The sequence below is a fragment of the Lycium barbarum genome, chromosome 3, assembly GCF_019175385.1.
Source record: "Lycium barbarum isolate Lr01 chromosome 3, ASM1917538v2, whole genome shotgun sequence".
NCBI classification, from domain to species: domain Eukaryota; kingdom Viridiplantae; phylum Streptophyta; class Magnoliopsida; order Solanales; family Solanaceae; genus Lycium; species Lycium barbarum.
Genome location: NC_083339.1, coordinates 116,587,282 through 116,611,505, shown reverse-complemented (window position 1 = coordinate 116,611,505; position 24,224 = coordinate 116,587,282). Strand labels below are relative to the sequence as shown.

At 34.0% G+C, this 24,224-nt stretch overlaps 1 protein-coding gene across 1 annotated transcript; it reads left to right on the top strand.

Annotated features, from left to right (window-relative positions):
• The first annotated feature begins 3,837 nt into the window (after positions 1-3,837).
• Positions 3,838-7,660, top strand: LOC132631952 (protein DETOXIFICATION 35-like). The gene is made up of 7 exons (XM_060347714.1): positions 3,838-4,276; positions 4,831-5,456; positions 5,902-5,958; positions 6,039-6,277; positions 6,371-6,489; positions 6,688-6,774; positions 7,088-7,660. The coding sequence occupies exons 1-7, from the start codon at positions 4,010-4,012 to the stop codon at positions 7,181-7,183; spliced, it is 1,491 nt and encodes a 496-aa protein (XP_060203697.1). The 5' UTR covers positions 3,838-4,009; the 3' UTR covers positions 7,184-7,660.
• Positions 7,661-24,224: the final 16,564 nt, after the last annotated feature.

Genomic DNA, 24,224 nt, shown 5'->3' with positions numbered 1-24,224 from the left:
CGCCCTACCTTTCAAGGCGGGGGTTAGGTCTGCGTACACTCTACCCTCCCCAGACCCCACATGGTGGGATTATACTGGGCTTGTTGTTGTTGTTGTTGTTACCCAACAGGACGTTGTTGATTGTTACGCCCGTTTGTACCTGCTTATTATATTCGGGGGCATCTTGTTCCGGAACACATCGAGTTCCTATGTCAGGTTACAATATTTGGCCTTTTTGAGGCATCTGGACCGCTTGGGAGACTACTGCTGGGGCGGTGCTGTTTTAGCGTACCTCTACTGATGCTTATGCCGAGCGTCTATTGATCGTATCAGCGATGTGTGTGGATTTTTTTATCTTCTCCGGGTAATATTTTAAGTGTGTGTTCCTTTAATGTAAACAAACCTCTTGAAACGACGACTAAAAATCATATTTTCTAATATCGCTTACAGTTATGGGCATGGCAGAGGATGCTGCTTTTTCAGCCAGTACCTAGGCATCACCTCGATATTATCTTGCCCTACACGAGGAGGTGGATGGCGGGTTTTGACCGGGATGTGAATATGCGCCACAATATTCTTCCATTCCGGGACCAGCTTGATCACATGACGGACGATGCGGTAAAACTATTTAACTTTACATTATTAATTTAATTAAACGTCTTTTCTACTTGGTAATCACTAAGTTGTATTTATATTTTATGCGGCTATTTATATGGACGTCGTACGCTACTATATTGGATGGGTTGCCAGCCTTTTGCAGGGCAGTCAGGCCGTGTGGAGGTCACGGTGTCCATTGATACACTTGGACATCGTTGAGGACCACATGCCCGAGCACATCTTACGACATTTAGGGAATACAGAGAGTATACCCCCTGACGTTCATCATGAGCTCTAACACTACCAGCGGGATGATCGAGCCGCCGTTGATGATGCATTTCTGGCTTTCATAGGTGTCCAGCTCCAGCGTTGGCAGGACAGGTTAGGCACTTTAGCGGTGGTCGGCCATGTGACTCCCATCATGGATTACATGCCCTGGTATCATGGATCCAGCTTTGAGTCCCGCAAGGGATGTAGGATACGCAGCACTCGCGGGACAGTACGAGGCATTGGTAAGTTTATCGTATTTAGATTTATTTAATTGTATTAATTATTACGTTTTAAAAATACCTATTTTTTTACTGTTAAACACAAATGCAGCTGGTGGCCGTACAACGATTACGCATATTGGGGTTAGTGCATATGTCTTACCCCAGGGTTGCGGGACTTGTGGCGGAGATGGTATGGATATCCGAGGACGGTATCCGACAGGCAGGAGAGTTTAGACGCATGAATGATCCTGTTCCAGAGGTTGAGTATCAGGCGGCGCGAGGAGGAGGACTTGGTGCTGCCAGAGGACACGGTGTTGCTAGAGGACCTGGTGGTGGAGGACACCATCTGGTAGATGAGGCCGCTCCCATTCCAGAGGTCGTTCCCATTCCAGTCCATCCGCAGCCGTTCCAGGCCAGTGGCAGCTTAGCTGGACAGTCACCTACGTTTATGCCGGCGCGCCTACTTGCTGAGATACCTGAGTCTTCATCTTAGCTGAGCTAGAATGCATACATAGAGGAGCGTGATGACATCGATTGGGCGGCGTTTCACGCATCATTAGATGATGAGCGACCTGTGAGGAATTTAGACGGACCCAGGATTCTTGACTTCGATGACTTTTTAATCCCGGTTAGTATTTAAAATACTTATTTGATCATTTAAATTACTTATTTTAAATATATATATTACTTATTATTTCGTAATTTTTTATATTTTAGGATTCGGCGCCAGTGGGTCCACCGGAGTGACCCACTCAGGTGTTTTCTCATGGGCCTGCCGAGCTTAAGGTGTCTTCCCATGTGGCTGTCGAGCCACAAGTAAGCTTTTATTAAAATTAATTTTATTCAATATAAGGTGAATATTTAAATACATATTTGGTTATTTAAAGTACTTATTTTAAATATATATGTTACTTATTATTTCATAATTTTTCATATTTTAGGATTCGCCGCCAGTGGGTCCACAAGAGCGACCCACTCACGAGCCTACTCATGGGCCTGCCGAGCCAGATGTGTCTTCTCATGAGACTATCGAACCACAGGTAAGATTTTTACTTAAAAATAATTTTATTCAATATAAGGTGAATATTTATTTAATTTTTTTTAACCTTTATTTGGACCTCGAACAGCATCTCGTCCATGAGACTACCTCATCTTCTGCACCAGACCCATCTCAGGAGCCTACAGACCTATATCAGGAGCCTACTCAGGCACCCGTCGATACACAGGTTTGATTATTCAACAAACGTTAATGTATTCAATATAAATAAAAAATGGTACTAATTTTTATATATTTTTCAGGTTCATCCTTCGACGCCTGCGGTAGCAACTCCCGACGAGAAAGAGCTCGCGTTTCCAGACCTAACTCAGCCTGAGATTCTGAGCATGCCAGCGGGACTAGATCCCAAGACGAAGCACGTTATGCGGAAGGGCACAAGGGCGAGGGATGATCATGACTTAGAGCGCCCTCTTATTAAGAGGAAAAAGGGGGATGGGGAAGATAGCGAGGGTGGTGAGGATGGTATGAGCCTTAGGCCTAAGGATAGTCTCAGGCATATCACATGTGGGACCCACTAGTATATACAATAGTGTTGTACAGTTTAAGTAAATATTATATATTTTTTGCGTATGTATTTATATTTATAAATAATATCTTAGTCTTTATTATTGTTTATAGTGTCACATCCTAAATTGATAATAAAAAAAATCGTGACACATTCGAAATAAATTACGCATTAATTTAAAAATAACATGAAACCCTAAAACATAAATAACGTAAAGCTAATGACTACAAGTCTTCAAATAAAAATGGACTTCGAACACTTTTCAACCACTAAAATGACAATCCGAAGTTTTGTGTATCCTTAATGTATTGAGCCTATCTTATTAATCGCACAAAAATAAATAGGGTTCTATATAAAATATTTAAGTTTCAGAGTCTCAAAGCATGATTAATATATGACTAAAGTACGTAAAAAAGTGTGAAAATATATAAAAAAAAAAGAGCTTAACCGAAACAAATAGGTCCTATAGTACAGTAAAATACTGCGTTTAATAACTTAATCGTACCGTTACGATTAAATCTTTTACTACATCAAAAGTATTTTTGTGCCTATTTTTTTTCTAGAATAGTTTGGTTTACTTGACCTTTTATTGGGTCATTTTGGTTCACGACCCGAAAAATGGCCAACAGGGTAAGAGTGGTGAAAAGCAATTCAACGAAGAAGGTGGAGTCCAGTTGTCACAAAGTTAACTCATCTCATTAAAAATATATATATATAAAATGAAATTCTTTTACTAAATTAAGAAAAAAAATTACATATATTGGGACTGAAGGAGAAATATTTTCTACAGTAACATTATTATAGAAGTTGTATGCAAAGTTATCCTTGGTCAAAAGGTGCTACTTGTAACTATTTCGTCGAAAAATTACACATGTTAAGTTTTTTCAAAAGGTACTATAAGTTATATTTGAACCTCCTTTAGTTAAATATTGGTTCCGTCCCGTGTATATAATTCAATAATAAGATTTGAGGCTAATTTGGCGTTAACAAGTGGAGGGGATTGGATGGCATCATGTCACTCACAATACCCAAAGAAGCCTTATGGAGCGAAAACCAAGAAAAGGTTAATAACCACTAACCACACAACACATTTACGTAACCAAGGCAAAGAAGGCGTGTTGCATCTCAATACTACTCCCCTGTGGCGTGTTTCTGACCACCCAGTACTTTTTTATTATCATTTGACTTATTCATCGTAACCTTTTTGTATTCTCCTTTTGTTATATTTCGTACCGGTACTAGTAGATTGTATCCACTTGCGATCCTTATGACTTGTAGTGCTTGTCTGCTTCCTTTTCTAGAAATGAGCTGCAATAATAGTACTACAAGTCAGAGCAAAACGCGGAAAACTGTTTAATTTCCATCTAATAACAGGAGTAAATGGAGACACCATTGCTCCACCAGCAGCAGCTTATTGGGCTTGACGGTGACTACCGACCCGCTAAAGGCCTGAAACAATGGTGGACTATATTCTGGATCGAGACAGTGAAATTATGGGAGATTGGTGGGCCAATATCTTTCAATATCCTTTGCCAATACGGGATCTATTCCATTACGGTTGCTTTTTGTGGTCATCTTGGTGCTGTTGAACTCTCTGCTGTTTCTGTTGCTCAAAATGTCATTGGCACTTTCTCTTTCGGCTTCATGGTCAGTAGTATTCTCTGTTTTTTCTTGCTTCTTCATAATGGGATTCTTACAAAAATATATAACCCAACATAATAGATTTCGCCTACATAGCCTTATTATCAGTTTACATTCCCATAGCCAACTTTTTTTCGCAAGGGTGCTTATACATACGTTATACTCCCCCCGTTGCAATTTGTTCTGGTGTTGACTTGAAAAATGACTTTTCAAATCTTAAATTAAAGATATGTTGGAATCTACCAAAATACTCTTTAATCCTGTGCTCTTAAACATGCAATCTGGAGAGTTGAAATTACAAAGTTGTCAGGAAAGAGACTTTTTTCTTAAAACGGCTAGAAAGGAAAGTAAGACAAACCAATTGAAATTGAGGGAGTACCACATTATACACTTGCGGTAAACACGTTGTATAAAAGTGTATAAGAGGTGCTTAAGGAAAAATTGGGCCAGATGAGTTAAATATTCTTTCCCGGTAGACATAGAACGTAACCCCCCTAATTAATGTACAAATTCTGTAATTTTAGTTTCTTATTTGTGTCTTTGTTGTAATATTTGTGTAGTTGGGCATGGGGAGTGCTTTGGAGACACTATGTGGACAGGCATTTGGTGCTGGGCAAATACATATGCTTGGTGTTTACACACAGCGGTCAATGGTTATTCTATTGTTCAGTACATTCCTTCTGTTGCCAATTTACATTTTTGCAACTCCAGTACTTAAGCTTTTAGGCCAAGAACATGATATTGCAGTTCTTGCTGGGAAATTTGCCCTGTTATCAATCCCCGAGTTGTTTTCACTGGCGGTTACTATTCCCACGTCAAAATTTCTGCAAGCCCAGAGTAAAGTTGGTGTGCTGGCCTGTATTGGATTTGTGGCTCTTTTACTCCATGCTTTTTTGCTATGGTTGTTCATATATGTATTCCACTTGGGTACAAATGGGGCCGCTTTAGCATTTAATATTACAGGTTGGGCCAACGCGATAGCTCAATTTGTTTACGTGCTTGTTTGGTGTAAGGATGGGTGGGCCGGATTGTCTTTGTCGGCGTTGACTGAGATTTGGGCATTTGTTAGACTCTCGGTTGCCTCGGCTGTTATGTTATGCCTTGAAATATGGTACATGATGAGTATCATTATCCTCACGGGACATCTCAAGGATGCAGTTATTGCTGTTGGATCCCTCTCTATTTGGTGAGTTGTCTCTTTTTGATCTTTCCTTTTATAATGGCAGTGTCCCGCCAAATAATTTGCCTATTTCATCAGACCTTGCTATCTTTCAACCGCACATGTATCTATTAACTCTACCTACAAAACTTAGGCATATGAGAAGAAAACATTGTTTATCTTCGTTCTTTTTCATGTATAGTTAACAGTTTTAGGGTAGGATGATTAACTGAGCAATGCTTAAGCCTGTTAAAATGAAGCTTAACGTTCACTGACATTGAAGCTACAACTTTTATCAAGAGATACTTTATTTAGAGTACTGAATCCTAAGCTTAACTGTGTAATTGATTGAATTGGATAACTAAATTGTCCTGTGCAAAGTTTGTGGTTTTGTGCATAGCTTTCAATGAGATGAAATTTCGTGAGCTCCTTTATAAAACCTGTATCAATCTTTTCTATTTTTGTCTTTCAGCATGAATGTCGATGGATGGGAAGCAATGTTGTTCATTGGAATCAATGCTGCCATAAGGTAACTAAGTCCTAACAGCTTGTAGAAAAATGTACTCCATTTGTTTTTGGGTTTGTTTTAATGCATTGTCGCTCTCTCAGCGTTCGTGTCTCAAATGAGCTTGGGTTAGGGCGTCCCAGGGCTACCAAATATAGTGTATATGTCACAGTGTTTCAATCACTCCTCATTGGGATACTCTGCATGATGTTTGTACTGGCAGTAAGAAATCATCTAGCCATTCTTTTCACAAACAGCAAGGATTTGATACGAGCCGTTGCTGATCTTGCTTGGCTTCTTGGAATAACCATGGTTCTTAACAGCGTTCAGCCTGTAATATCAGGTGTTGCTTTGATTCCATTTTTACTGTTTCTATGGTTGAAAGCGTCTTTGTAGTCCTTATTGTGATCTGGTTGTGGCAAATATTGTTTTGCAGGTGTTGCTATTGGAGGTGGATGGCAAGGTTTAGTGGCTTATATCAATTTGGGATCTTACTATGTTTTTGGTATTCCTCTAGGATATACTCTTGGTTATGTGGCTAACTTGGGAGTCGTGGTAAATAACCTCTCATTCTGAAACTTACATATATTAAGTACATCAAAGTTCAACCGACTCTGCATTTGTAAGCATCTTTTTATAGGAACCTACTGGTGACGAATAGGAAACACTTTGTTTTAGTATCTCACGACTTTTTCCAACCAGAAAATTATGACAGAAATTTAATTTATCCCAATGTTGGATATTATCTTGCAGGGTCTATGGGGAGGAATGATAGCAGGACTTGCTTTGCAGACACTGCTACTCTCATTTGTACTCTATAGAATTGATTGGGATAAAGAGGTAAGTGAAACAGTTGATGATTTTATCCAATTAAAACTACAAAACAAAACATGCTTGATAAATTTTTACTTCATTCTTGGTTGGAATTAGCTGCCCATCCTCTGTAAAATGATTATCCTATAGACGACGTAAGATTTTTGTTACAAAGATTTTGTTTGAAAGTCATTGCACAAGGGGAGTTGTCCAACTACTGCTGAATTTTCCATTCCTCCTCTTTCCTTTGAAAATTACAGATGAAGCAGTACTAGTTGAATACTTAAGTATGTAACAGGTCTATTTAGTCTTGTGTAGTAATTAGAAACGGGAAATGCAGGTTGAGCAGTCGGCAGAGCGCCTGCGCAAGTGGGGAGGTCAAGACTTTGAAGCTGAGAAAACTCTTATTTCAGAGCCTACAAAGGCCTTACCATAAGATTAAAGATTTTGCAGTGATATTAGAGGATGACGAATCTTCATCTTTGTTAACCAGTTAATGATTTTGGATAGAATCTACATTTGAATGAAGTGGAGCCTAAATCCATGTCAGATGCCAAGGTGGATGACAGCTAGGCCAAAGCAGAAATTATGAGGTGTACACGGGTAAAATATGGATCAAATAGGTTAACGAATTTTGTAGGTGACCGGGCTAAAAGATACTCTTCACATAGTGAGGGTGAGGAACTGCAAGGGGTTGTTAGTTTTAATAGGAATGTAGCTGCAATTTAGAAGATTTAGGCTACTGCTCTTTCTCCTTCTTGTTACTGATCTGTTGCTTTCCCTTTCTCTTACTTGTAGTTTCAGCTTATCATAGAATAACAGAGTACCCTTTAGCCCCAAGTTCTCTGTTATCTCTGTGTGCATGTTATGTTACATTTGCATATGAGGTCAATTCATAATTTTGTTGCTTCTATTTTCTTTCCACTTGTGGTGCCTGAAAATCCGTTGATAGTTTACTTTCTGGATATTTGGTGAGTATCACTAATGTGATGAATTGCTGTTTTATGAAAACAAAAAGACTGGCTTTTTCTCGTCATTTTTCAGTTTAATTGAGAAATGGATCAGTTGTAGCTTTAGTCATTGACGGACATGTACAGCTGGGTGAGTTAGCAATAGTAGATACGAGACACTTTGTGCCTCACACTGGCTGCCAGTTGTGTGAGGCTCGTTTACTGACGAACTCTTCTTGTCACCAAAATATCTTATTTCATCATTATATCTCTTTTGACAAAATTTGTTTTGCCAATCCTTCGTGGTCAAATCATGGATGACTAAATGGAGCTAAAAGACAGATTTAATGTTTCGTCGCTAAAATAACATGGTGCTAGAATTTTAACTACAAATTAAAGACAATTCCAATTGTAGGTTGTTAAGATATAATTAGTGACAAATATAAGGTCTACTTAGTGACGAACGTCACTTTTAACTTCAAAATAATTGAGGTTTTTCGAATTCGCCACTTAATATATTTTGGGACGAAAATATATTAATATCATAGCGCCGCTAAAACACGTGTCAATTTGAGTAAAAGTTTTATCTTGTTTTAATTAACATTTACAATTTTAAATGGTTTGGTGAATGCCTCATAAGTGAATGTAACATATATTTGCAAATTCAAATGCTTAAAGGGTAAAATTGTTTAAATAAAAAGAGTACTTCTATCTAGGAGTGTGCAAAAATTATTTAACCTATAAACCGAACCAACAAAAACGCTACTGGTTTATCGATATCAGGTTATTGGGTTAACGGTTTGTAAATGGTCTTGTAAATTTATTTTATTGGGTTAGCAGGTCGGTTTCTGATTTGAAGGATTTAATTAATGGTTAAACCGATAACCCAATAAACTTATATTAAAATTATCTTTTCATCCCTAATTATATATTAATGACTTTAAATTTTAATTTTTAAATACAAACCTATTTCTAAATTACTTACGGCAGGCAAGCTTACTCTCTCAAAAACTCATACGAAACTAAGACTTTCGATGTCTCTCTGTCTTTGCCTCTCTTCCTCACTTCTCAAATGAACAAATGGGGTTGACCTTGTTTATGAACCGTGAACTGACCTTGTTTTGTTCTTGAAAGATTGCTACAATGCATGTTTATAGTTTTTATCTTGTAATTTGGGTAGATTTTATGCATGAAGGCAGAGGCGAATCTAGGATTTCTGGAGCATGGGTTCACCATTCAATTTTCAACCAAGTGCACCATTTAGTCTTTTGTAGTATGTGTTCCCATAAGTATATTATACTAATTTTAGAAAATATACACATAAAATACCTAATTTTACGGCGAGACCATGTGTTTACGTGCTCCAAAAATCCCCCCTAAATTCGCCATTGCATGAAGGCAATGTATATATGAACATATGAAAACAAGAGAAAGGAAAAAATACTAGCGTTAACGAATATCTTGTCGGTTTGGTTTTGATTTGGCATATTTACAAACTGAAAACCGATAAACCGAACCGGTAATTCATAAAACTGAATCGAACCGACCGATAAGCACCCCTACTTCTATCACCATAATGTTATTGATATTATTTAATATAGTAGATTTTGATTTGGTGGATCAATCTGTTATATTGGGTTTTATAAGCTGATTCGATATTTTAAAAAGTTAGTATTGAATTTTAAATTGTCATATTAGATTTTTGGTAGGTGTATATTTATAACTAGTGAAATATCCCACGCTTCGCGCGGTACAACCACGATATTAATAAATTATAAATTTACTCAAGATAGAATAGATTAAATTTCTTATGCATATAAATAGTAATTTAATTTATATTAAATAAAAATATAATATATTTTTTTAAAAGTAGACTTAGATGAATTGGATTTTGCATTAGCAAATTTTTAAAAAAAATAGATAAATGAAAAAGTGGTATATATAAATTTTATAGACATTTGTTTATTTAAAAGCTATTCCTGACTTCAAATCTAAATAGATCCAATTTAACGTTTTAATGTTAATTTATTTTAAATTTTAACGCTTACTTTATATTTTTCTTTATGTTTCATTCTAAACTACGAATAACAACAATAAAAGAAGAATCAATCTATATAAAATATAAAGCTAGGCATAAGCAATCCTATGTGGCATCTTTCTATGGCCAAGAAATACAATTATCTTTTTTCTCCTTTTTTTGACACTTTTTCTATTATTTCCAATTTATGGCCTTTGTTAATTATGTTAAATGTGCTATGTAAAAAAAAAAAACATCTTTTTAACTCTCTAATTATGCTGAAACACTTTAAAGTGATATTATTATCCCGTAATCAATTCATATTCTTAATTGAGTATTATGCTCTTGGCCTTTCTCCCACCTTTTCCTCTTCAGTAACATATGTATTTAACAGCCCTTAAGGCCTTAACTACTACTAATTATTTCTCTCCTCATTAATGTAATTAACATCCCTCAACCTATTACTAATTATTTCTCTCCTAATTACTACTAATTATTTCTTCTCCTAAAGTCCCTCTTTCTTCCTCATTTTCAGACCTATTTCTACTTCAAAATCCCAGCCTTCAACCACTTCACTGCTGGTCCAGGTACTTTATCTTCTTCTGTCCTTCAGTGCTTCTTTCTATATGGTTCATGAATTTTGAATTTTCTTAACGGATACTGAAAATTGTAGTGCCAATTGTTATTATTTACATCAATTTTAATTTTTTTCTACTTTTCATTGAAATTCTTAATTGAAAATATTAGGCTTTTGAATTGTATTTGAAGCCTTTTCCGGCTTCAATTGCTTGAACTGTGCTTAGCGAGATAAATTTATGATGTTTTTCTTTCTCCTTTTTAAATTTCTTGTGGTGTTTTTTTTTTTTTTTTGCAGGTTGATTAATGTGTATATTTGGATTATTTTGCTCACGAGGATATTGTTAAGTCGTTTTTAATCAGTATTTTCTGAAGCAATTGCGATTAAGAGACGTTTAAAGTCTATCATAAGTAGTGGTAATTGATATATCAATTACCTTTTTAGATGAAGATGTTTGATAAAAAAAAAAAAAAAAAAAAAAAAGAGACTTTGCCTACATAATTAATTTCACGTGAAAGGGAATAAAGGTCAAATTATATTTTTATCATTTATTTTATTAATTTTCTTTTGTGCATAAACCATGTATAAGGGAAAAAAAAACTTTTGAAGGAATGAAGGTCAATTAACTTTATATTACTTTTGAATGATTCCTTGCTTTAAGTTCTGATCAATTTTGTAGTGCCTTGGGGAAAAAGAAGTTAATATTCTTTTGCTATTAAAAGTTGGAGTGAGTGGTATACGAAGAATCTGAAATACATCACATTATCATGCATATTTTGACTTTTTATACCCTATTCATAATCGTAGTTCATGTACAATTTTATGGAAATTACATTGTATATACTTAACTAACAATACTTTTTTCGTGTCGGTAGTTTTTAATTTAAACTTATTTAATGAGATTTCAAAGTTTCTAAAAGTGTCTAATCTGATTCTAATATTAGTAGATTAAAATTTTTTTTTTTGTAATTTATCTTCTAAAACAAGAAGAAACTAACGTAAAATATCAGTAAAAAATGAAATTAAAATCTAACTCTTCTTTTATCTATAAAAAAAATATCCAATTATAATTGAATTAAATGAGAAAGAAAATTAAGTGTGTTCAAGGTTTTAATTGTCTCAACTCATGTAAGTATTTAGTCATCTATTTTTTTTCCTTACATTCTTTTCCTCAATTTTATTCTATTCAGGGATGTCGATTAGGAATTAGGGAGAGTCTCACCAGACCTCTTCTAAGCACAATTGTTAGAATTATAGAAGTATGAATGGTGCTACATGACTAATGTATGATAAGAAATTGAGTTTTTAGGAATTTTTTCCACATACTATCAGGATATAGCTAACAAATTTTGTAATTTTTACTCCGAGTAATCTACTTGCCTGAATTATTATTAGTATGATATTAATAGATGTGATTTTTATAGCTGATATTAATAATTCTCATGGTTCTTCTTTTTTATCTCTCAAATATAATCTAACTAAAAAAATTATAGCATAACTCCATTGGTATTTTTCCACGGAATAGCCGCGCGAAGCACAGGTCAAATTCACTGGTATATAATATAAAGTTAGGCATAGACAATCCTATGTGGCACCTCTTTATGGCCTCCATTGACATTTATCTTTTTTTCTCTTTTTTTGACTTTTTTCCTGTCCTCCATCCTATTAGTTTAATTTAACTTATATTTAAAAGTCAAATTAAAGGTCTATTAAAATCTGTAAACGTTATGGTTCTTCTCCCTCCCTTTAATTTTTATTAATTGTATAGTAATGTGCTAAAGATATGGGATAAAAAAACGTTATTATTCTTCTCCAACTTGCTGTAATAAATTTTTAGTAATGTGTAGTAAAAGTGCTAAAAATAGGAGATAAAAAGACGAGAAGTAACCTACAAAGACAATTGGGTCAATAAGAAAATCACCTCAACATTCTTCGGATCAAACTCTTGATGATCATGTGCACACAACAATGCATTGTGCAAAGCGGAGAAATTCACAAATCACCATTCAAGCGAATTTCCACCTCCTCCAAGAGTAAGGAAAGAAATCTTATGTATGCATGGATTACTTCATATTGGGATTCTTAGGATTTTCTACAATTACTATACTGTGATTTTCCTTTTATATTGTGGCATTACATGTCTCATCATTATGGGTATACAAAGTTCACATTTTATGTTAAGTTCCCATACAAAGAGACTGAAAAAGCCATGGATAGGTTTGGATATGTACTGAGCAAGAAATTAAAATATATGATCTATCCATTTTAGCTCCGACGGTATTAGGAAGTTCTCCAGCATGAGGTCCAGTATATTTATAATTTTTTACTTTGTATGGTAAAAATTTGTCTTATAAGATTCACGTGTTAGAGAATATTTTATTTTGGTTGAACTTAGTTGTATATGCTAGCTTTCCAGCAAATTCAAATAGACCCATTTAACTTACAGCCAAAGGTTTGGCAAATGTTTTGGTTGAAAAGGTTACTCTTTTGTGTTTCATAATTTCTCACTCAGTATTTGCTAAATTTGATTATTTTTGCTATGCCATATACTTCGAGGAGCCTGATACCCTCAGTGATATCTACCTCAAAGTTGAATACATTTTTTCTAAGGTAATTATATGCATTCTTTAAATTCATAATCTATTTTCTTGTGCTCTTAATTAAATTTAATTTCTTTAATATTTCATACTTATTTCATTAGATTTGTTCAGAAATATAATTATATCTGTCTAAGAATTGAAAAAATGTAAATTTGAAAATTGTTTTGACATTCAATGATTCAAAAATAGAGGCAAGACCTAACTTCTTAAAAGAAATGATAATTTGCCTAGCATATGCTGGAAATTTGAAGTGTGTTTTATTCAAAATAGCTAATTTCAACTGGAGAAATTAAAATAAATTATTTTTGCCTTAGCTTTACCCATTTACTTTACTTATCCATGCTTTCTCATATTTTGTTAATTAGTGAATCTATCCGCGCTTCGCGCGATTATGAATAAAATTAAAGAATTTATTAAGTATCTACTATGTATACGTATCTAAATTAAATTCTATAAACTATCTGATATCAATTTTTTTTTCAGTTAGCTGCACAAAATTTCAAAATATATACATACAAACATTAGTTCTATAGATTGTAATTACTTATTTTGATGAAAGGAGTAGTGTCAGTGGCAAAGAAGAGTAGATCTTTAATTTTTTCTTCCATCTTCTTCCCGTATACAAAACAAAAATTCTTTACTCTTTTTAAGTACATGCCTTCCATAGGGACAAAGTAGAAATAAAATTTAGGGTGGATGGGTGATGAAGTTAATGGAATAAGAGGTTATATGTTGAAACTGCAATTTATTGTATTAAGTTGCAAGTATAATTTTTCGTTTTAATTTCCTCTCTTTTATCGGAATACCTAATTCTCTATGCATACAATGATTTCTTAATAAAGACTTTTGAGCTTTCACGCTATATCTTATTATTACATCTGTTTACTATAATCTTTTATACATTAAATAAATATGTTTAGGAGTATAAAAACGAAAGACACAAGATTTGTGGATATCAATTAAGAGTAGAAATTACGTTTATCAATTATAGTCTTAATTTTGATAAACATCTCATTTGAAAAAAAAAAAATTAATACAACCAAATACAAAAATATATTCCAAATGGAGTGAGTAATCTTCTCTATGCTAGTCACAACTCACAAGGTGAAAGAAATGAATTTTCAGCATTATAAGAAAACTCTCTATAAAAATTTAAAATATGTTGTTTCTATTAATTAGTATTTATGTTGCTTCTACTAATTAGCATTTCAATTTTTTTCATCCTGTAGCAAAAATTTTAAAATAGTAGCGAAAATCTACCGTAGTAAAAATAACACAAGAACCAACTACAACTAAACGTAACGAAATACGCGTGGGTTTATATATATAAGAAAAAAAAAGAGAGAATGTCTCATTTGTTATAAGATTGTTATTAATCTGTATTGTAAAAAACAAAGTTAAAACAGTAACAATAATTTTTGAAAATATAAAATAGAAACTGGACAGAAACTGGAAAACTAAGAACAGTGTCTGGAAAATATGTAAGAACAAAAATCGAGTCCACTGAATGCACAGTGTGTCCTTAAGGAAATTATCCCCCTCAATGTACCCGAGGTTTTGGAATCTTTCCTCCCAGGATAGAACGATTTACTCACCAAAATAGCGGTACAGCAAATTAAGGTGACTGCGAACCACTCGAAGGTAGTATATCACACGAGATTTTTAAGAAGTGCAGAAAAGAAGAAGATGAATATCAGAAATTTTTCGTAAGGAACAATTCTGAGGATCAACAGAAATATATAGCCTGTTTGGGAAAAGGTTTGCAACTTTCCAGAAAAGGTTGCAACCTTTCAGAAAATTCCGTTGGAAAAAACGGAGGGAAATGTTTTAAATTAATCCGGGAAAGAAAGAAACGGATCGGGTCACGGGTCAGGATTTTCAATTAATTAATTAAAATTAAAGGAGATTTGTTCCAAAAAGATTTTCAATCAAATCATTTGACCGAAGCCGAAGCCGAAGCCGAGCCGAGCGACGACGACGGCGCGAGGGGAGACCCTCTTCTTGACCCTTTAGCAACACGAAGGAGTGCTTGTACTTTTAAGTAGGAGAACTTTTCTTTCCACCACCTATGAGGGACAAATGCTTATTTCATAAAGCAAGAGGGAACAACTCATTTTTTTTTTCTTCCACTTTTTTTTTCCCTCCATTTCCCATTCAACTTATCAATTAAACCCAAAAATCCCCCACATGAATGGGGAATGGCTATAAGATAAAGGAATGCACGGATAAGTGTGTGATATACAAGCGAAGATTAATTGCATCTGGATAAGTAGGTTTCCCTTTGAGCTTTCCGTAGTGAACTTATATCGGATATACTCGATCAATCGGTAGATGCGATATCTTTGAACCGTCGAGCTTTGTTGTATAACTAGACAACATAAGTCACACAATTAACCCTCAACCTTCTATGGTTCTCACGGTTGTGTTCGTTTCAGCCATGAACACCGCCTGGTTTCGTGAATGCATAGAGAATGGGCCTTTTCCATCATTCCCCTTGAAGCGGCTTATACTTCACAGTCACATAGGTGATTTCTAAACGTGTAGTCCTATAGACACACTATCTAGTCATTTTATGCCAGACTTAGATAATCATTAAAAAACTTCAATGCTTTATTAATTCATTAAAAAGCCTTAAAGTTTTATCCTTGTTTCTGAACATTGTCATCATCACGAGAATGGGTTGAGTTATTTGACAATGTTGAACCGCCATTCATAACTTTGTTTGATCTCTTTGAACCTAGTTCTTGGGATCTCCAGTCTACTAGGTAGAGTTACCGCCATGATGACTTGTCCTAGGCCTTAACCCCATTCCCCTCGATGATCTTTCAACAACCTCTCTAGATAGGCCTTTTTTTAGCGGATCCGATACGTTATCTCTTGACTTTACGTAGTCAATAGTGATAACACCACTAGAGAGTAGTTGTCTAACAGTATTGTGTCGCCGTCGAATGTGACGCGATTTTCCGTTGTACATAACGCTCCCTGCCCTACCTATTGCCGCTTGACTATCACAATGTATACATATAGGTGCCAAAGGTTTGGGCCAAAATGGAATATCTTCCAAGAAATTTCGGAGCCATTCAGCTTCTTCACCGGCCTTGTCTAAAGCTATAAATTCAGATTCCATTGTAGAGCGGGTGATGCATGTCTATTTTGATGATTTCCAAGACACTGCTCCTCCACCAACGGTGAAAACATATCCACTCGTGGATTTAACTTCAGATGATCCGGTGATCCAGTTTGCATCACTATATCCCTCAATTACTGCGGGATATTTATTATAATGCAAAGCATAGTTTTGGGTGTGTTTCAAATACCCCAAGACTCGTTTCATTGCCATCCAATGAGTTTGATTGGGATTACTCGTGAATCGACTCAGCTTGCTAATAGCACATGCTATATCTGGTCGTGTACAATTCATAATATACATTAAACTTCCCAAAACTCGTGCATAGTCCAATTGTGAGTCACTTTCACCTTCATTCTTTTGAAGTGCAAAACTTACATCAATTGGAGTCTTTGCAACATTGAAATTTAAATACTTGAACTTATCAAGTACCTTTTCAATATAATGTGACTGTGATAATGCTAGACCTTGTGGAGTTTTATGGATCCTAATTCCCAAGATCAAATCAGCAACCCCTAAGTCTTTCATGTCAAATTTGCTAGCAAGCATACGCTTCGTAGCATTTACATCGATAATATCTCTACTCATTATCAACATGTCATCAACATATAAACAAACAATGACTTCATGATTTGGAGTATTTTTAATGTAAACACATTTGTCACACTCATTAATCTTAAATCCATTTGCCAACATTGTTTGGTAAAATTTCGCATGCCATTGTTTAGGTGCTTGTTTAAGTCCATAAAGTGACTTAACAAGTTTGCACACTTTCCTTTCTTTACCAGGAACTACGAAACCCTCAGGTTGTTCCATGTAAATTTCTTCCTCCAATTCTCCATTTAAGAAAGCTGTCTTGACATCCATTTGATGGATTTCAAGACCATATGCGGCTGCCAGTGCCACTAACACCCGAATAGATGTTATCCTTGTTACTGGCGAATATGTGTCAAAGTAATCAAGGCCTTCTTTTTGTCTATAACCTTTGACCACAAGTCTTGCCTTATATTTGTCAATAGTGCCATCAGCTTTCATTTTCCTTTTAAAAATCCATTTTGATCCTAAAGGTTTATTTCCAGGAGGAAGATCAACCAATTCCCATGTATGGTTGTTCAAAATTGATTGAATCTCACTATTGACTGCCTCTTTCCAGAATGTTGAATCAGAAGAAGACATTGCTGCTTTAAATGTTTGAGGCTCATTTTCAAGCAAGAATGTCACAAAATCTGGTCCAAAGGAAGTAGATATCCTTTGACGTTTGCTACGCCTTGGATCCTCTTTGGTTGATTTACTTTCATTTGTTTCTTCTCGCGGTCGTTTAGATCTCTCACTTGACGACTCACATTCAGTTTTATACGGATAAATGTTTTCAAAGAATTCAGCATTATCTGATTCAATTACCGTATTGACATGAATTTCGGGATTGTCCGATTTGTGAACCAAAAACCGACAAGCTTTGCTGTTTGTAGCATAGCCAATAAAAACACAATCCACGGTTTTTGGTCCGATTTTTACCCTTTTGGGCAAAGGAACTTGAACCTTTGCTAAACACCCCCACACTTTGAAATATTGCAAGTTGGGTTTTCTTCCTTTCCATAGTTCATATGGAATAGATTGTGTTTTGCTGTGGGGCACCCTGTTGAGTATTCGATTAGCTGTAAGGATAGCTTCTCCCCACAAGTTCTGCGGTAAACCGGAACTTATTAATAAAACATTCATCATTTCTTTTAATGTTCGGTTTTTCCTTTCCGCAATTCCATTTGATTGTGGTGTGTAGGGAGCAGTAGTTTGATGAATAATTCTATTTTTTAAACATATCTCTGCTTAAAGGAGATTCGTATTCTCCACCCCTATCACTTCTAATCATTTTTATCCTTTTGTTCAATTGATTTTCCACTTCGTTCTTGTATTGCTTAAATGCATCAATTGTTTCATCCTTACTATTAAGAAAATACACATAACAATATCGAGTGCAATCGTCAATAAAAGTTATAAAATACTTTTTCCCACCGCGAGATGGTATTGACTTCATATCACATATATCTGTGTGGATTAAGTCTAAAGGATTTGAACTCCTATAAATAGACTTATATGGATGTTTAACAAACTTAGATTCAACACAAATTTCACATTTTGATTTATTACACTCGAATTTAGGCAATACTTCTAAATTAATCAATTTTCGCAAGGTTTTATAGTTGACATGTCCTAAACGAACATGCCATAAATCATTTGACTCCAATAAGTAAGACGAAGCTGAATTCTTATTAAAACTGTCAACAACCATTACATTGAGTTTGAAAAGTCCCTCAGTGAGGTAGCCCTTTCCTGTGAACATATCATTCTTACTTATTACAATTTTCTCACTAACCAGCACACACTTAAACCCGTTTTTGACGAGTAGTCCGGCTGAAACTAAATTCTTTCTAATTGTCGGACGTGCAGAACATTGTTGAGAGTCAGCACCTTGCCGGAAGTCATCTTCAGAAGTATGGTGGGGGTGTGGCAGCGTTGGGTTCTGTGTTTAGTTGAAGAAGAAAGAGAAAGGGGCTGCTTGGTTAGGGATTTTTTGTCACTGATTTTGGGACTTAGTCGATTTAGTTGTAGGGGTTTGTTGGGCTGGGTCGGGTCGGCAACGTTTTGGGCTGGGGCGGTGAGGAAGTGGGCTGAACGTTTTTTGGGCCACAAATTTTGTAAGATAGGAATAGGATTTGGCCCAATATTTTGGGTAGATGAATTATTTTCTCATCCTAATTCCTTTTCATTTTGAACCAATTAAAATATGCTTCTTTGACCTAATTAATTCTCAAAAAATGTGCACATATGAAAATTATAATACAAGTAATTTAATATACATATTTAGTTAAAAATAGAATAAATGATGATCAACATAGTAATAAATAGGATTAAAGAAAAAATGTCAACGCCAATATTGATATAGGAATATCAACACTATTTTTTGAGTGATTTAATTGTAAAGAATGATGTTTAGTCCTTTTTAATTATAAAATATGATGTTTGGTCATTTTTAAGAGACCATAAAAAATGTTCTTGATTTTAGCGAAATATATCTCGAAAAATAGTGTGATAATTAGCGAAAATATTCCAAACTCATTTTCGGGGAATTTTCACGACTGAGAAGCATAGTGAAATTAATTGAATAAAAAGGAGGGCCAAAATTGGGTGTCAACAATAAGATTGTTATTAATCTGTATTGTAAAAAAAACGTTAAAACAGTAACAATAATTTCTGAAAATATAAAACAGAAACTGGACAGAAACTGGAAAACTAAGAACAGTGTCTGGAAAATATGTAAGAACAAAAATCGAGCCCACTGAATGCACAGTGTGTCCTTAAGGAAATTATCCCCCTCAATGTACCCGAGGTTTTGGAATCTTTCCTCCCAGGATAGAACGATTTACTCACCAAAATAGCGGTACAGCAAATTAAGGTGACTGCGAACCACTCGAATGTAGTATATCACACGAGATTTTTAAGAAGTGCAGAAAAGAAGAAGATGAATATCAGAAATTTTTCGTAAGGAACAATTCTGAGGATCAACAGAAATATATAGAAGAAACGGGTCGGGTCACAGGTCAGGATTTTCAATTAATTAATTAATTAATTAAATAATAATTAATTAAAATTAAAGGAGATTTGGTCCAAAAAGATTATCAATCAAATCATTTGACCAAATCCAAATCTGAAGCCGAGCCGAGCGACGACGACGGCGCTAGGGGAGACCCTCTTCTTGACCCTTTAGCAACACAAAGGAGTGCTTCTACTTTTAAGTAGGAGAACTTTTCTTTCCACCACCTATGAGGGACAAATGCTTATTTCATAAAGCAAGAGGGAACAACTCATTTTTTTTCCCTCCATTTCCCATTCAACTTATCAATTAAACCCAACAATATTATCGGGTTTCTCTTTCCCAGCCTTTTGATTTGCCTTTCCTGTCCTCTCATCCCATTAGGTTTTCAAAATACAACTTTAAGAAAAAAAAAGAGGAAGCAGGGAGGTGTAATTAAAAGAATTTAAAAAAGCATTTTTAAGTTCTTCAATAGAGTACATAAATAGAGAAACTACGGAAGAGGGAGGGTTAGCCAAAGAGAAAAAATTACGGTAATAATAATTTAATCATAGACTCTACACCATCTTCTTCTGAATTTGCTTAATTTTATTTGCTTTTCTATCTTCCTCTATCTCAGCTTTCTTCTTCATCCCTACAAGCACAAATCAGAAATATAATTATAAGAAGTTGTTACTGCCCAAATCAGGAATATACATATAAGAAGTTGTTACTTACTTTGAAAAGCTTAAATGGATATTTCACCTTAAACACCTGATATCAGATTTTGAAACTTTAAAGTGACGCCCCTCCCCCCCCCCCCCCCCCCCCCAAAAAAAAAAAAAGAGAAAAAATATTTACAGTTTAGATAATTTGGCATTGTGATTTCGTTGGTCGTGATAGGTTGTAAAAGCACAAGCAACTCTTCATAAATAGAAAATAAACAAATTTTGTTGAGTATATCAGATCAAAGACATCTATTTTCTCGGTCTCAATTTATGTGACACTTTTCGCTTTTCGAATTTCAATCTATCGATCAACATTTTAACATGTACTTTTTCATCGTATTGACATGAGAAGAAATGCAACTTGTAGTACTTCTCGTATAGTTTTTAAATATATAAATTTTAATTTTAAAATATTGAATTAATGTAGTACAAGTTAGCTCAAAGTCAAATTGACTTTTGGAAGACCAAAAAATGCCACACAAACATTTTAAACCATGTAACTTCTATCAACATTTTAATATTAATGTGTATTTTTTCATTGTATTAACATGAAAAGAAATGCAACTTGTAGTACTTTTCGTATAAATTTTAAATTAAAACAATAAAATGTAGTTACAAAGATTACTAAAATAATTGACTCTCGAAAAAATAAAAAAAACCACATAAATTAAAACGAAAGGAGTTTAATTTAGAAAATTAAAAGAAACATTCCTACCCTTAGATTCTTTGCAGCTTTGCCAACCATGATTCTTATACGTGAAAGCAACCATATGATTTGATTAACCTTTTCTTCATTTTCTTTCTCACCCTTCGTATGCTAAAATGACAAAAGCTTCACATGATAGGGATTATTATACGTAAATGGAAGATGTTTAGGGACCATTAATCAGTGGGGAAGGGGGAGAGAATCAGTTATATGAAACATTAGAATAGAATAATAAATAGGAAATGAATTCCGTTCATGAACGGGAGAAACGGAGGAGTTATAATTATTAGGTTTTAATGACTTTAATTCTTACAATTGGATTAAATAGAGAAATATATTAGAAGAAAAGGCAAAAAAAGGAGGAATTGGAAAGAAAAGGGCCAAAAAAAGGAGAAAAGAGATAAATGTCATTCTTGGCTTTAGAGGCATGCCACATCACCTCTCTTATGTCTAGCTTTATATTATATATAAATTAGCATAGCAAACGAAAACTATATAGTATTATTATTCCTTGATTCTGTGTTTTAATATACATCAGACATTGAAGGATTGTTTTGATATTTTTCTACGACAACTAAGATAATAAAGAAATCGTTTGTCTGCAAAGAAAGGGTTTTTCTATTAATTTTTCATCTTCACCTTTTTTTGTGACAAAGAATGGAATCTCTTTTTATTTTTAAAACTATATATAGAGGAGAGGGGAAAAGAAAATGAGTGAGGGAATTATAAGGGGATTGAATTTTCCAAACAAAATAAAAATTCAGGTAGTCAACAATTAGATCATTAATATTTCCCACAAAGTTTTGAATTTCACTCTAAGTTATGCATCTATTTAAGATTTTTTATAGAAAGGCTAATAACTCTTAAGTGATGAAAACATATATAAGCCTAAGTGTTAATAATATAATTGGTTAAAACTTGAAATATTTTAAAAGGAATTTAATATCGAAAGTCTAATCCATGCAAAGCACGGATAGATTCACTAGTAAAAGGAAAAAATAAAACCAAACTGAATGCATATAATCTGATATCCACTGAATAAAATCGTCAAAGTCTCGTATATATTTTGTCTTGTCCGTTTTCCTTTTATTTTTATTTCTGTTTTTCATTTTCTTTCTTAATTCCCTACATGCTCATTTTCCACTAAAATGTCAAATTCGTTTATGCGCAAGTGGAGGAGAGCACTGTAAATTCAATATACTATTACAATAGTTTTATTGTATATACTCACAAAATACTTCTTAAACAATTAGACGCTCAAAATTATTTTAGTTTTTATTATTCATTTATATCTCTCACCCGAGAGTATGCTCGTCAGTTGTCACCTCGGAATACTCTGGATGTCTTGTGCTTTTAGTTTATAATAATTTTGAGAATACAATTGTTCGGATTATTTTCGTAAATAAAATAAAAAATTAAAGGTTTTTTTATTTTAATTAGATATGTTTAGCAGATTAAGTCATAAATAACCACTATTTTATTGAACAATCACTTAAACCTAAAATATGAACTAAACTCCTCATCTATGTCAGAATAATTAAATTGTTTCAGAAAAATATACATATTATCAAATTAAAAGGTCTTATTCTAAATAAAATGATTTTATTTTTTCAAAGAGTGACCGGGAGTTTTGGACAAAAGAATATAACTACTAAAATAGATATACCATAATGAATGAAATAAGCAAATTTTACAGCCTTCCATTTCTACGACTCCACCTTTTGTCTTCCTTCTTCCCTTTTTTCTTCGTTAGTCAATTAATTATCGTCTTCGCTTATATAGAGAAAAATTAAGAAAATAAAAGATATGAAACCGAATATCTTAAAGATAAAATCCCTCTTCAATGTTTCTTTTGGACATAAAATTACTGCGAATCTATATAAAGGCGAAAAAGAATACAATAATGTATGGAATTGCATTTGTAACTTTTTGAGATTATAACATAATTACATCGAGGACCTCGAGAATTGCCTTGTCTCTTCTAGTCTTTCAACAATATTTTACTCCTGCTTGAATCACCGGAAAACTCAAGGAAACTCCTTTAAGGTCTTCATCCTAAAAGCGGACAAAATAGAAGAAGAAAAAAGAAAGATCTTGTACATAACATTAATTTCGTAAAGGGTAGATGAAACTGAAGCATATTTAATTGAATCATAGTTCCTAGACTTTTGCCGAAGCAGGAAAAGGCAAAAAATAGAACAATCTAAAATTTACAATAGCACAAAAATTAAGCATAAAGATGTATGATAAAACAAATCAATCTAATATTAGAGATAAGACAACAGTGTCGGAAAACAAAATAATCAAACAACAATAAATAATATTACTCCCTCGTTGGAAGAACGAAAGTACACAATATTACTCTATCCTTTGGAAGAATTTAATTGAATGATTGTTTGCAACCTTCTTGTTTCCAACTTAAATAGTAGAAGAACTTTTATTCTCTATTAATTAAGAATTAAGGAAAACGGTTACAAATGACTTATTAGGAAAAGCTGAAAAAACCAAACGGATAGAGGTGGATGAAAAGGTGCAATTAAAAAATTAAGAGGTGTAATTAAGCTAATTAATAGAGTGGCTTTTGAATTATTTAATAGATAGTGTATTGATTTTAAAATGAGAGAAAATCCAAAAAAAAAAAAAAAAAGGAGAAAAAAGATAACTAGGTTTCTAGGCTATAGAGAGGTGTCACATCACCTTGTCTATGCCTAGTTTTATATTATACATAGATTATTAGAATGACTTTAAGTTATAATTTATAAAATTAAATCAGTTTTATGAAATTGACACTTAAATTGAATAAAATTCAACCACAGATAAAATTAACCAGCATTACATTTACAGGCTTTTAAAGTGAGGGTACAAATTGGACCATTTGGGGTGATATTACAAACATGGGCTATTTCAGGTAATTATTTTCTCTAAATAGTCATAGAGGGTTATTTTCTCTAATATTGGAACCCCAATCTATATCTATATATAACATAAAGCTAGACATAAACAAGATGATTTGGCACCTCTCCATGACCTTCATTTTTTTATTATTATTTTAAAAAAAAAAAAAAATTAACCCCTCTCCAGGAGCTCCCTCGTTTGCTCCATTAGTGACTCGAACTCGCAATCTTCGGGTTGAAAGTGGAAGGCCCTTACCATCTAAGCAACCCCCTCCTGTCATGACCTCCATCGCTATTTATCTTTTTTTGA

What these genes read in the sequence shown, in the direction of transcription:
- LOC132631952 (XM_060347714.1), top strand. Translation starts at nt 4,010, where the DNA reads ATGGAGACACCATTGCTCCACCAGCAGCAGCTTATTGGGCTTGACGGT. An exon ending in CGTTCAGCCTGTAATATCAG is followed by an intron (nt 6,278 to 6,370) that starts GTGTTGCTTTGA and finishes ATTGTTTTGCAG; the next exon opens with GTGTTGCTATTGGAGGTGGA. An exon ending in GAATTGATTGGGATAAAGAG is followed by an intron (nt 6,775 to 7,087) that starts GTAAGTGAAACA and finishes CGGGAAATGCAG; the next exon opens with GTTGAGCAGTCGGCAGAGCG.